Source organism: Chenopodium album, chromosome 19 (genome assembly GCF_948465745.1).
Source record: "Chenopodium album chromosome 19, dcCheAlbu1.1, whole genome shotgun sequence".
NCBI lineage: Eukaryota > Viridiplantae > Streptophyta > Magnoliopsida > Caryophyllales > Amaranthaceae > Chenopodium > Chenopodium album.
Genome location: NC_137852.1, coordinates 36,069,544 through 36,084,080, shown reverse-complemented (window position 1 = coordinate 36,084,080; position 14,537 = coordinate 36,069,544). Strand labels below are relative to the sequence as shown.

The 14,537-nt window shown below is 35.1% G+C and overlaps 2 protein-coding genes across 2 annotated transcripts; both read right to left on the bottom strand.

Annotated features, from left to right (window-relative positions):
- Window positions 1–303: 303 nt before the first annotated feature.
- Window positions 304–5,625, bottom strand: LOC145595313 (tRNA (mnm(5)s(2)U34)-methyltransferase, chloroplastic-like). Its single transcript, XM_081651703.1, has 6 exons — window positions 5,425–5,625; window positions 3,644–3,707; window positions 3,196–3,388; window positions 2,204–2,277; window positions 1,718–1,873; window positions 304–572 (listed from the first exon to the last, which is right to left on the bottom strand). The coding sequence occupies exons 1-6, from the start codon at window positions 5,621–5,623 to the stop codon at window positions 449–451; spliced, it is 810 nt and encodes a 269-aa protein (XP_081507829.1). The 5' UTR covers window positions 5,624–5,625; the 3' UTR covers window positions 304–448.
- Window positions 5,626–7,295: 1,670 nt separating this feature from the next.
- LOC145594289 (uncharacterized) lies at window positions 7,296–8,663 on the bottom strand. Its single transcript, XM_081650624.1, has one exon. The coding sequence runs from the start codon at window positions 8,661–8,663 to the stop codon at window positions 7,296–7,298; it is 1,368 nt and encodes a 455-aa protein (XP_081506750.1).
- Between the last annotated feature and the right edge of the window lie 5,874 nt (window positions 8,664–14,537).

Here is a 14,537-nt window from a genome sequence, read left to right as displayed (position 1 = left end):
ACCAACTTTTATAAGATTGAAATATATGTCCTCTTCTTCCATAATTGTACAAAGAGACCAAGAAAAAATTTAATTAAACAATGGTACAATATATGTTAAAGTAGGACCGACAAAAGCTCACATGACAGTGATAATCTAACATGAATTTAAATTGACATAAGCACCTTTGGATGGTATATATTGGGTTGACATAAACTCGACTTGAAATCAAATCGGTTAGGTTGGATGCATAATGTAGTAAAAAAAAGTTAAAAATTTTCGAAAATATGATAACATTATTTGTTATCTCATATAACTACCCAATTGGATAATTTGCAACTTTTTTTATGTAACAGAGAAAAAGTATTGATCATAGCTAAATGAGTGCTCTCAAAATCTGACCAGTTCACAAAATCTGGGTTCACATATAAATTAAAAGTCTCAAAGTACCAATTATGGACTTATGGTTTCATCTCTTGAACAAGAACACAAGAACTGGTGCAAGTGGTTTGTTTAACATCTGAATGTGGCTGCAGACCCATTTATCTGCTGGTAACCCTGCTGCAAATGAACGGACAATTTCATATTCTTCCCTGAACAGAAGAGAAAAAAAAAAAAACAATAAAATGAGATAACATGAATTTGTAAATGTAAACTAATCTTTCCAAAGTAACTTTGAAGGGGCAAAATGCATTGCAAAAATAGATGAACTGTATTTGTACAGTATAAAATCTAGCTAGCCTTCAATACCGATGGATAGGCAGCTTTAAAAAACGAAAAGGAAAGGGGCATGGCAACATCAATAATAGTCACAAGTATACAAACAATCAAGTGTTGCTGTGACTTTTCATTGCTCAAGTACTTGAGTCAAATAATCAACATCAATGGAAATTGACAAATAAGTAGTTATTTTTAGAACAAATAAGTACAAACCGTTTCACAAAATGGCTGAGGCTTCTATACTTCGGTCAGTAATAAATACTTTTACATGGAAATTAACATTTCATGGTTTATTTTGGAACAAAGCTTTGCAAATTGTTATGTTATCTTCAATGGGAATCTTGAATGCAGATGCAGATCAAATGCTTTCAATTAGTCTGAATGAATACAAACCGAGAAGGTAGACTGAAATCAGATGCTTTTATTAATAATGATGGTATAGGAAAATCCAATGGTGAGTGATTTGGATATGCAGTACATGGAAGGCAAGAGGAGAGTAGATAATTATGGTCCATAGCTTCTCAAAAGCATATGAGCAAGGTAGGTGTTGGACAGACATAGACTTACTCTTGCAATGACAGAGGATGACCCTTTCCGAGAGCTAAGACAAGTATATGAGCCAGTGGGGTAGCATCTCAAATGGCAACCAAAATGAAACTAGCAACTTGCTGTAGTAGTGAGATTCCGTAATAAGATGGAGATTTCTAAGCGTAAAGAGGAAAGAGTTAAATCTAGAGGTGGCAAAAGGGCCATTTGCATTGAGTTTGGATTGGGTTGAATCTAACCAGATACTACATATATCCGTATAAGATAAAACATATAAAGATTATTTCAACTTAGAATGGCAATGGGTTGAAAAATAACAAAAAAGTTTCAGAAGAGGCACTTTGAAACAACATAATAAAAACATGAAGTGTTAGTAGTGTTAGTAGTAGTTCAACAAAAATACTTAGAATTGCCATAGACTGCTCAATTTTCCACCCTCTGTATCACTTATAATTACTAATAGAAACATTACCTTCCACCAGGGTGTCCAACATAAGCAACGACACTAATAACTCCTCCAGGAAGTAATAATTCCTTTGCTGCATTGAGTGCTAGCAAGGTCGTGGCTGAATTTGTGATCAATCCCTTGTCACCTCCGGGAAGGTAGCCCAAATTGAATGCAACAAGCCTAAAGTAAAGTACAAAGCCATTCAAGCATTGTTTAGTAAGAGCTCCAATCTTCATTGGCAATTTTTTAACAAAAAAGAAATAAATAATAGTAATAATTAAAAAGAAAAGAAGATGATAATTTTAACAATATGCCAGGCAGGCCATTTCTAACATGCACAAAGTATGACATTGTTGATGTGGCTAGTAATACAAAAATATCACAGTAACATAAATGGTAGTTAATTATTAATATAGGTACGAGATGGAGAGCTGAAAATATATTTTCAATATTCGAACATCGATTTTGACTGATACAACAACATAAATCCATATTGTCTGCAGAGGATACCTCACAGAGATATTCTTAGGAAGCACATCCACCATTCTACTGTGACAAGTTGAAAATAGCTTCACATATTTTCTCTGCATAAAGGTTTGAGTGATTATCACAATGCTATAGCAGTTCTCATGATAATTGAACAACATTAACAATGCATTTGAAGCAGAAGCAAACATGAAAGGCACATACATAAACTAAACCAACACTTAGTAAGCACTATATATATTGGAGAATAACACAGGGCATCATTTGCAATAATGACAAGCTTCTTTCTTGCTATTTACTGGATATAAGTAGAATCAAGAAGGATGATTTACAAAAATATAGCTTTTAAGAAACTTGTTTACGATTTTGCATTGGAATGAAACTTATTTACGAAAATACAGTCCACAGAGGCTTGGAGATACATTTGGGGTAATTGTTTTCTTTAGAGGCAAACCTCTACTTTAAGTAGCGGTTATAGTCTTAAACCGCTACAGTAGCGGTTTGTCTTTAGTACTCTAAGTAAAGATACAGTTAATCAATTAATAAAGGGTAAAGTAGCGATTTTAGTACATAAACCACTACTTGAGGTAGCGGTTTTACTCTGAAAAATAAAAAATTTAAAAAAAAAACTTATCCGAGCCTACGTGGACAGTACGTAATTAAGTTTCATTCCGATGCAAAAGTGTAAATAAGTTTTAAAATAATCATACTTTCGTAAATCATCCAATCAAGGACTAGATCTTTGCCGTGAGTAAATCAGATGAACACAATCTATATCAAACCAATGACAAAGAAAGTAGCTTTAGTTTCCTATCTAACAACTGATATAAGTTCAAACTACAAATATAAACTAGTATAAAGAGAAATATGACGAATTCTCTAATGACAGCTAGCAGTCTAGCACAGCCCAAAATAGGAGTTTAAATTTTAGACAATTGTAGTAATGAGGAGGTGCTCATAGTTTGCAATTAATAAGAAAAGAGCAAATGAAAGCAACCAAACCAGTGTTACCATACCTGGATTGGATCAAGTGATTGGTCAAGTAAGGATGAAGTATTTTGTATAGCATCTTCCTGTATATCCATCCCATATACGCACCCTTTAGCTACATCATCTACCACCAACTTGGCCAATGCCAGTGTATCATTGCCATTACCACAAGTAGCATCAACAACAGTATCACCCTTTTGAACCACAAGATTCCATATCCTATATTAAAATGATATATTAGCACATGAAAAATGTAAATGGTCATAGTTAAGCAAAAAAATGAAAGCACACACTCTCAATCAGAAGTCTTAAAGTTCACTGATGAATTTATAGCCTAAAATTGGTATGTGAAAGCTGACAATATAATATAAATTTCAGGAGAAAAATAAGGTTTTTTTTTTTTTTTTTTATAATTTTTTTAAAAGAGGCTTAGGTATAGAAGCATGGGTAACAGAATTTAGGTCAAATACCTACAAATGAGCAACTTCAGTTGCCTTTTTCTGGCCAAACATATACCCCTTCAAAACATCATCTAACCCTGCAACAAGGAATCATTGAATACTATTCAACATAAGTAACATCTAACGCAAGATAAAGGGAAATATATGACATAGTGGGGACTAGGGAAGATCAAAAGAGTTGACAAAGCAAGGAAGAAATAACAGCATTAATCCAAAGTTCTCTATTAGCAAAAGCTTTAACTTGTGCCTATGAACAACAGTAGCTCATCAATTTGTAAAAGTCTTAATACTCTTTTAGTGCTCACTTCCATTTAACTTATTAAAGATCAAATTAACATGTCCCATTATGGTTATCAAATTTGGCCCCTTAATAGTATATAGGGGCCGTTAGGTTCACTAAACTGGATTACTGTATGGAACCTCATACCAATCCCATATTGGTATAGAATTCTACTGGCAGATTGTATATCAAGTGTTCAAAAAGGTAAGGACGTCCACATTTAAAGATAAAGTGTTCCCAACATATAAAAATTCTATCAGGATATAAGGAATGTTACCTAAAGAGTATCAACTCTATATTTCTTTTTGTGGGACTAATCGCGGCATCTATTACTTGGATTTGACATGTTCTCACAAAATTTTTCAAGATACTAAGCCATAAAGTTATATCCTCTACATTTTTCTTAGTTCCAATTGCTGATTAGCCATTGTAAGCATCTTCTATTCAAACATAATAAGGAGTAAAAATCAACTCATATCATGTTTAATTTACAGATGGAAATGTTTTGAATATTATTTGCTTATAGCATCAGAACTCCGCCCAAAACACATAAGCAAGGCCTCATAAGAGAGTATATTTGAAGAAAACGAAATCTTATAAACGGCAGATACAATTAGACAAACAGACAGCCCCTGAACCATTAGAAGCCTAATGTAGTTTTGAGGGAAAAATTGACTTCTGCAACATGGAAGAATAATATATTTTGCAACACTCTAAAACAATACAACTAAAACCAATCATATACTACCTCCGTCCCTGAAAGAACGACCCATTTGGCCTAATGTTAGTCCCAAAAATAATGACCCATTTGCATTAAAACACCCACCAATTTGCAACAACATTTGTGCAAAATTAGCTTTTCCACATAAAAATTTGATTTTTCATGTAATTTTATTACTTTCTCTCTCTATTTTTTACAAATCCCATTTAAATTTATCTTTTTAATGTACTTTTACTTCTTTTCATTTAACTTTATTAATACCCGCGTAATCAACCCAAATGGGTCGTTCTTTCGGGAACGGAGGGAGTATTTTGCAAGAAATAAATACTCCATATATAATAATTCCTCGATTTTTTTTTTTTTATTGTAACATTGGAAATTTCATACTTACTAATAAACATTTTGTATGATTAATATCTCTGATTATATGTTACTAAAAATAATAAAAAGTTCTGTAAAAATATGATACGAAGTATTTAAAAGGTATAAATTGAGACGAATTAACAAAATAACAAGATTTCACATGACTATAATATAATTAATGTATAAATCACAAAAGAGGGTAAACGGAGAATGTATAGATAGTGCAAAATTCCAAACATTGCAATTAAAAAAAGAACGATGAAGTATTTCACAAACACATAACAGACTCCGATTACCCGAAAAACCCAGTTCAAAAAATCAAAAGTACAACAATATAAGACGAAACAACAAACAAAACAAAATAAAAGTGCATTAATGTTGAACAAATAACTGATAAATCGAAAGGGAAGAAAGAAAGTAGAAGTTTTACCAGAAAGATTGGGGACAAAATCAGTGGAAACATTGGTTGAAGACGATGATAATAGTGTTCTACTTTGAAGTGAGAATGCCTGAGATTGTTTTGGAGTTATCCACAAACAGGGAAACGACAAGCTCAAGGGGTTTTGGCGAGCAAAAGAGAGCGGAGTAGGAAGAGGTAAAGGATGCAGCAGACACCGGAATATTGACATCTTTCTCAATACTACTTATCTATAATCGATCAGCATTTATATACATACGAGTATACGACTGATACGAGTAGTTGGTATATTAGGGGATATATCGGTAATTCCGCAATCAAATTAGGGGTAAATATGTACTCGTAATAAGTAATTGGAGTCCTTGTCTTAATGAAATACTAAATTATTACTCTGTGTTAAAATAGTACAGAGTACTACTCGTAATTTATCAATGTATGACAAAATTATACGTCGATCGATGGAGTTAATGTTAATTTTACATCAATAATTTTACTTCTATTATTATCTAATGCCTCGAGAGTGCTCGTTAGCTTTTGTCATCTGATAAGTACTTTATTTATAAATTTGTAAGTTGTTTCGTACATAAACTTAGGGTTATATTTGTTGATAAAGAGATCATGATGATGTGCTTAAGTGAAGGAGGAAGAACTTTCCAAAAAAAAAAAAAAAGTGAAGGAGGAAGAAAGTCAAAATCACTTGTTAAAAGTGACATTGGGTATATTTGTTTTGATGGTCTTTTTTTTTTTTATTGATTTTCGCTTGGTTTCGAGGATGATGAATTTATTTGTTGGGTACCTACATCATTTGTTGTTGTTGATTGTAAATTTGATGGCTTTTATAGAATTGTTTGATACGATGCATATGTAAGGCAACATTAGTCAAAGTAAGTCAAGTGAATAGTATAAAAAATACTAATGGAGGACTTATAGATTATGGAGGAAGTGTTGTACTTTTAGTTAGTACAATACACTTTATTTAATCTTAGCTTGATTGGTACTCATGAAGACATTAATATGGTCACAAATACTCTTTCGTCGAGTACCAAATGCTTTGATTACGTACATATAGTCATAAACAAAAATTAGGAAAATTAGGACAAGGACTAATCTTTAAGCAATTTGGTGTACTAGTATCAGAAAGATTTTCAACAAAACTCAAGGTAACACTAAATTTTCATTAATTTGGCTGAGGACTACTACTGTTATACATGTTAATCATCTGAACTCGCGCAGAAATGCTCAACTAGAATATCTTTAAGCAGATTTTAGTTTCGAAGCTACAACTCAAAAGGAAATAACACGGTCTCAAAAGGCTAATACTAGATGCACCGAGCAATCTGAAAAGTGTTGAACACGGCTAAGATTCGCAATTCAGAATGGAACAAACGCTGCACCTAACTGTCAACACCAAACTAAATGTGGCTGGAATACTAGATGGAAGTGATCAACCTACAACTCTTTACAGGAATGCCTGTACCATAATTGGTAGTCGCGTTCCAAATTCCACTGTTATAACTGTTGATTGTAATCCGCACTCCTTGCAGGCTTTAGTTACTACTTACTAGAGAAGCCAAAGATCTTGCAGGAAATCACATATGATTATTTTTGCCCTGTGTCAAAAAGAACAAAAAAAAAAGTACAAATACTGCAGATACACAAGGAATTGCAGGACCAGCAAAATGCAATGACCAAAAATATGAATCTACATCACATAGCCGCCAACCAGATGTTACAGCAACATTTAACTACAAATGAGATGAATTCTTCAATTTAATTTCTCATTTGTTTGGAAAAATATGAATTGGTAGTTAGAACAAGACGACTATAATGAGAAAAATACGAAACAAAGTTAGAACGAAATGTTCCACAAAAAGAGTCAGAATCTAAGCCATATTTTCTGACTCGTTGGCCTGATCTTTGCTCTGATAATGAACCCTCATATGTCCACCCAAAGCTTGGCCTGAACGAAAATCTTTACAACACATCAGACATTTGTACTTCTTCCTTCCCTTCTTATCTTCGTCGTGGTTCCATCTCTTCTTCGTTTTGTTATCCCCAATTTTCATCCCATCTTCGACACCATCTTTCTCACCAAGAGTAATGTCACTACTGACGTTTGCATTCGTGTGCGCTTGGTTGTCCAAACGACAAAGCCTCTGACAGTCTCCAATAGTCTCATCATAGATTTTGGCATCAAACAACACAGATTCCTGCTCATTGTGAACACTAGGCTCACTTTCAATAATATCTTGATCTGTTGGACCACAAATTCTTAAATTCGATTCATCAAACACTCGATCATTAACATCGACAGACTCATACTTTGTTTCTTCGGCAGCAGGAACACAAGTAATAGCATTCGAATTACTAACCAATGTACCATCCACAAGAACTTCAATAGTCCGATCCTTAATTCCAGCATCATACAGTATCATATCAGACTTAATCTCAACATCAGAAACAGGTCTTTGTTCAATATTATCAGGCTGATTCAAGGACAACCCACAATCAAAACCCTGAAATTCTTTTCTGTTCTCATTTACAGAATCACCCCCAATTCTCAAAACATCAACATATAACCCTGATTCAACAGCAGCAGCGTGCTCGGCCACATGATCATCAACATTATCATCATTACTAACAGAGTTAATAGGCAATCTAGGTTCTATTTTTACTGAAGCATCATCATTATCAGAAACATGATCAACAGAATAAAACCCACCCTTAGAAAGCATCAACAAAGAAGCAGCAATATCTAACAATTCTTCATCATCAGTAACAGAAGAATTTGAGCCATACAAATTACACCAAGAAGTGCTATTAGAACAATTAGTTTTATCAGTATACCTCCTTCCTGATCTTTTCTTTCGAGGCGTCTCCGGCTGCTTCATTAGTTCTTGCTCCAACAATCCTTCATTGACAGAACAATCCTCAGATTCAACCTCAGATTTTCTCTTCGAATGACATCTCAAATGCCCAAACACAGCTTTAGCAGACATAAACCCTTTTCCACATAACTTGCAGACGAATTTCCTGCCATTTTTGTACATTTCAGAAGATACCCACGAAGATTTTATGGAAAATTCTCGCAATTTACTAGTCAAATGATGATTTTTCCCAATACCCATTTGAATTTTGTGTATATTTTCTGAAATTTTTAATGAATTTAAGGGTATATGTTGATCTCTGACAGACCCTTCTTTTGCTCTGATTTTCTGTAAAGACTTCTTTTTGATATCTTTCTTCTTCATTTTGAAGTTCTTGGAAACAAAATCAAATCAGAAAAATTAAACAAAGTGATTAATTTTTCAGAAAGATCAGAATGAAATTCTTGGCTGCTATAACGGGAAGAACAGAGGATACCCAGAAAAAGGGTTTGAAAAATCACAAAAGATTTGAGTTGGGTATTATGTTAATTCTTGGGCACCGAGAGAAATAAAATCTGGGTTTTGATTCTTTTGATGATTTGAAGAAGGGTTTCTAGTTTAGTGTAAGAAAAGAGTGAACGTTGGAAGTGAATGTCAGAAAAGGGTGAAAAAACAGAGAATTTGCTAAGTCGAACAAGTGCAGACCTACTCGGCCTCTTTTGATCAAATTTGGGAGGGAGACTCCTGCATGAAAGTAAATACTTCTATTGGGTCAAGGCTTCAAGGGTCAATAGTTTAGGACTATTTTTGACTTGATTTTTTCTATTCGGATGGTCGGACCCCTTGTGAATGGCTTTATGGACGAATTATGTTACTTAGGGTTGTTCACCTGTCCAAGACGGTAAGGTTAAACTGAACTTAAGGCCGAAAAGGCGAAAACTTAATTATGTTATTGAGGGTTATTTACTAGTCTATGATCAAACTTAATTGGATTATAGGCCGAAAACTAAAAAAAAAAAAAAAAAAAAAAAAAAAAAAAAAAGAATATATGAATGGAAGATAGGTTCTCAAAAAAAAAAATGAATGGAAGATCGAATTGATTATGCTAGGATTAGACCCTGAGTCTAGTTGGTTTTGATTGGTTTTTTTAAACAAAAATAGTTTTAAATGGTGAAAAATCTACCGTTATGGGAAAAAAGATAATGTAAATAAAAATTCTATTTTTTTTTAAATGAATGTATTGAAAATTTGAAAGCCTAATGTAAATATAACATAATACTTCGTATAGAATTGTTTCAAAAAAAAAAAAAAGTATCGAATTTTCAAGATTATATTGAAAATGAAAATAAATTATCCTACAGGTTTTATGCATATTTAAAGCAAAATTCCTATTAAGTCCAAGATCTTTTTTCCTCTATAATATTTGCATCCAATTGAATTGAAAAAGAAAAATTAAATTATTAGACTCGAAGAATGTATTGGTTCTTTTTGATTTGCTCAAAAAGATGTAGAGACCTTAAAAATTATTTTTACTCGTAGACATGTGGTTAGGAGAGATTAAGCGTACGAAAAGTAAATGTACACTCCATATTTAAATGACAAAATATTTCCACATGGAGTTTTAAGAAAAACCTGTAGTGACGATGAGAGAAAATTAGTGTGTTACTTTAAAAATAAAGATGTCATATTATGAAAAATGTGCACTTAGACTTTAAAAAATTTGGAGTTTTAAAATAATGTTGTATAGTTGAATTGAAAAGTACCCTGTATTATAATATTAATTTGGAAAAACGGTAAATATAATCACAATATTTTCTCCATTGAAATTAAATAATCCTAACTTTGAATTATTCTTATATAATTTGAATTTTGGGGATACCTTTATTGATGGTGGCATATTACACTTTCGAAGCAATGGCCTTCATGCTACGTTACAACTGTTCAATTGAGAATTTGAGAACTACAATTAAGCAATCTTTCTCCTTCTATTATTATTATTTTTTTATTATCTTTCTTGGAATCAACCAGTATAGCTCAGCCATTGCACACAAGAGTCATCCAAGTCTTTGTTGGAATTAGTAATGCAACTGAAAAGGTTTTTTTTTCCTCAGACTTAGGGCTTGTTCACATTTACTTAATTTCAGTTCAGTTCAGCTCCAATCAGTTCAGTTCAGTTCAGCTCAGCTCCTGATTTCCCTCTCTCATAAAATATTCATTTCAGCTCAGTTCAGCTCAGCTCCAATCAGTTCAGTTCAGTTCAGCTCAGTTCAGCCTAGTTCAGTAAATGTGAACAGGCCCTTAATCGGGTTGGTTGTCCGACCGAGCAGGTGAGAGTAACTCCTTGGTTGAAAACTCATTTGTTGTACAACTATCCGTTACATGGTCGTGTACCTTGTACTACATGACCGTGTGACATACATAGTCGTGTACCTTACTTTACACGGTTATGTGGCTTTGCAGACAAACATGTCTACACGGTCGTGTACCCTCTTCTACATAACCATGTGTTTCAGATATTGTTTGGAGTGGCTATCAATTGGGCCTAGTTGTGCCGCACAACATAAACTAATAGGTTGTTTGGATTTATTGGTTTCCTTGTATTGGAACTTTATAAATACAAATAAGAGCCTCTTCAATAGAAACAATTTTTTTTTTCGAAAAACTTTAAACACATTAAACACAAACCTACCCTTTGAAATCTAATCAATTCTTGAGCAATTCCAACCTTCGAATTCGGGTACACGGATTGCGAAAGTAGTTGTGTAAAACTTGGGGGGTTTGCGTCGCTAGGATACTTGTACCAGTGGTAGCGAATTTATGGTTATGAGATATCTTGCTAGAGATACTGCTGGATATTAACATGTTGAGTTTTAGTGCTCTTAATGTGTCCATGGCCCAGGTTAGGTGGTCAGGTGGTGAGACACATTACATGGATGCACCATTGTGCTTTTAAACTTGAACTTTTCTTTTAAATGTGTATGGGGCCTAGTTTTGGTTGACTCACACATTACATGGATGCACCAATGTGCTTTTAAACTTGAACTTTTCTTTTAAATGTGTATGTGGCCTAGTTTTGGTTGACTCATTGTTATCAATCAATAACTATATACTAAAAGACACACCAGTCATGACACGTGTCTGTAGACACGGAAATTTTATAAGTGTCATACATTAAATTAAATAAATTAATTTGGGATAAATCATGTTAACGATCCATTTTAATTATTTTGGCCCACCCAAACAAATAATCCGAATTAATCAAATACAATTCGGGTTATAAAATAAATCAAATTGGACCAGGTTTAAAGACTTTTAAGTCATAAAATGGGCTAGGCCCAAACCTACTAAGTCCACTTAAGTGGTTTTCATCTCCTATAAATACACCATTCCTCCATCAGTTGAAGGGATCCAGAAATCATTATTCCAAGAGCTCATAAAACTCAAACGGAATTCTCTCTGAAGTGAGTCAATAAGCACATCAAATTCGTGCCGACTTGTTCAGATACACTCAAACACATTTGAACGGGATTAAGCTTTATAAGCCCTCGTTCAGGTGTATTCAAACAAAACCTCTCGAATACAGGTTGACGTCATCAAACGTCACCCTGCATTCAAACTCAAGTCGACGTCATCAAACGTCACCCTACAGGTGTCACACACGTGTCATCATCAAGCTGCGGAATAGAATCATAGGACTCAGTTTATTTTATTATAAACTGTTATACAGAGATTGTACCCAAAAATTCATATATTAATATAAAATTCATTTGTTACTTTATTTCCCGTCTTTATTTATTTAGACTCGAAATTTGTGTAAACAAATTTTGGCACGCTCGGTGGGACCATCTCTGCCTCTCATATATGTTTCCGTACGTTCAAAAAAAAATCTTGAAATGGCCCCAAAAAACACTGTCTTCGAAGGGACCTTTGCTACAGCTCAACAAAGGGCTGCTGAGTTGGCTGAAATGCTCAACAGCCAAATTGATGAGGGCATCGTTAGTAGAGGGATGAAGCAAGCTGTTGTTGACTCTGCCGCAAGAAGCTTGCGCGTCGCATCAGTCCCTACCAAGGCACGAAAAAGTCGCGCTCGTCGTGCTGCTTCTGTGAGGTCTGTCACGTCCTCCACTCACGAACCACATGAGAGTCTTGTGTTTGGTTCGTTCGGGCCTGTCACCTACACAAACTCATCCTTTGATCACTCTGATGAAGGACATGACAATGAGTTTAGTGTGAACTCACCTGAGCCTACTTTTGTTGCTGTTATGGTGACGAATACTAAGACGATCGAACAACAACTGGCTGAAATGAGCAGTATCCTTGAACAGCTGAAGAAGGATGGGGAGGAAAAAGATGCTCAAATCAAACAGCAAAATGAACAGATTGCTGCTTTGACAAAAAAGCTTGAGAAACGATCGATTGAGACTGAAAGCGATGACAGTTCGGATAGTAGTATTAAATCGAAGGAATTAAAGCCAAATGGATCAAACAATTTAATCACTGCCGAACAAGTTCAAGGTATGATAGCCAATGTTGTCAAGAGCCAACTTGGAGGGGGAGGTTCGTACAATAGCCGACGTTATGTGAAGCCTTACACTAGGAGAATAGATGAGCTGAAAATGCCGTTCGGATACCAACCTCCAAAATTTAAACTCTTTGATGGAAAGGGTAACCCAAAGCAACATGTTGCACACTTCATAGAGACGTGCAACAATGGTGGTACCAAGGGTGACTTGCTTGTTAAGCAATTCGTTCGTTCTCTTAAGGGAACCGCTTTTGACTGGTACACCAACTTAGAGGCTGAGTCCATTGACAATTGGGATCAAATGGAAATGGAATTTTTGGGGCGATTCTTCAGCACTGAGCGTGTTGTTAGCATGACTGAGCTAACTCAAACTGCACAATGGGATGAAGAGCCAGTCATTGATTACATCAACCGCTGGCGCGCTCTAAGTTTGGAATGTAAAGATCGGCTGACTGAAACCTCTACCATAGAGATGTGCATCAACGGGATGAGTTGGGAACTACATTACATCCTAAAGGGGATCAAACCAGGATCTTTTCAAGAGTTGGCGACGAGAGCTCATGACATGGAACTCTCAATTTCCTACAACAAGAAGAAGAAGGGGCTTTCTTTGGAAGCCAAGAAAGAAAAGAAGGAGTATTACAAAAATGACAAGGCTTCCAAAAGTTCAACTAAGGAGACGTTGTCTGTGACTACTTCTTCTGCACCTGTCAAAATTTCGAGTAAGAAGAAAGAAGAAAGTAAGGGTTTATCTTCGAGATTTGTCAAGAAAGATAAACCCACTTTGAAAGAGCTTCAAGCTAAGAAGTACCCTTTCCCAGACTCTGACTTGTCTGGCATGCTAGACAAATTGCTTGAAAACAAAATCATTGAGTTGCCTGAATCAAAGCGACCTGAGCAAATGAATAAGACATCCGATCCCAATTATTGTCCGTATCATAGGTTGATCAGTCATCCTATTGAAAAGTGTATAACACTTAAGGAGAAAATTATGCAATTGGCGAAGGATGGGACAATCGAGCTAGATGTCGACGAGCCAGTGACATCAAATCATGCCTCAATAGCTACTGAACCATCATTTCAAGCTCAAACTTTGCAATTTGGAAGTTTGGAGCCAGTGATCATACTTGTGGAGAGTCAACCCATTCGACATGAAGTCTCATCCCAGGTTGAACACCAAACACATGTTAACGCCCAAGATGAAGATGATGACGAAGGGTGGACATTGGTGACAAGGAGAAAGCCAAGGAAACAAGTGCATGCTCCAAAACCACAACCTTCATATCGCAGAAAAAAGCATCAAAAGAAGAGAAAGCCCAAGCATTCAAAGGGTAAAAAGAAGGCAAAAGGGGCCAACAAGCAAAAGGTCCTCCCTATAGATTTGCTTGAGCAAGAGCCTTTGTCTCCCATAACTTTGGAGGAATATTCCCCGGAAGACTACTTTACTGTGGTTACGGCGAATATGGTTTCCTTTGTGGAAAGTGAGGAGGAACAAGTTGATAATGAAACATCAACAAAATCAGATGTACAACAACCTGAGGTGGTAGTAAACCCAAAAATATCTACTGTCTTGGATGCTCTTCCTTCACGTATGGGATGGAGGCAAATTTTTCATTTGCCTAAAGAGATGTGTCAACAGTTATCGCTTGCACTTCAACACCCAGAGTTGTATGCCGATAAGGTGAAAAATGCTGGAGAACCTGCGGAGGACGCCACAAAATGTGTGTCATGCAACG

Excerpts from the sequence above, each read along its gene's own strand:
- LOC145595313 (XM_081651703.1), bottom strand. The coding sequence starts at position 5,623 with ATGTCAATATTCCGGTGTCTGCTGCATCCTTTACCTCTTCCTACTCCG. Across the intron at positions 3,389-3,643 it reads GCAACTGAAGTTGCTCATTT|GATATGGAATCTTGTGGTTC; the intron begins GTAGGTATTTGA and ends ATTTTAATATAG. Across the intron at positions 573-1,717 it reads GTTGGACACCCTGGTGGAAG|GGAAGAATATGAAATTGTCC; the intron begins GTAATGTTTCTA and ends TCTTCTGTTCAG.
- LOC145594289 (XM_081650624.1), bottom strand. The coding sequence starts at position 8,663 with ATGAAGAAGAAAGATATCAAAAAGAAGTCTTTACAGAAAATCAGAGCA.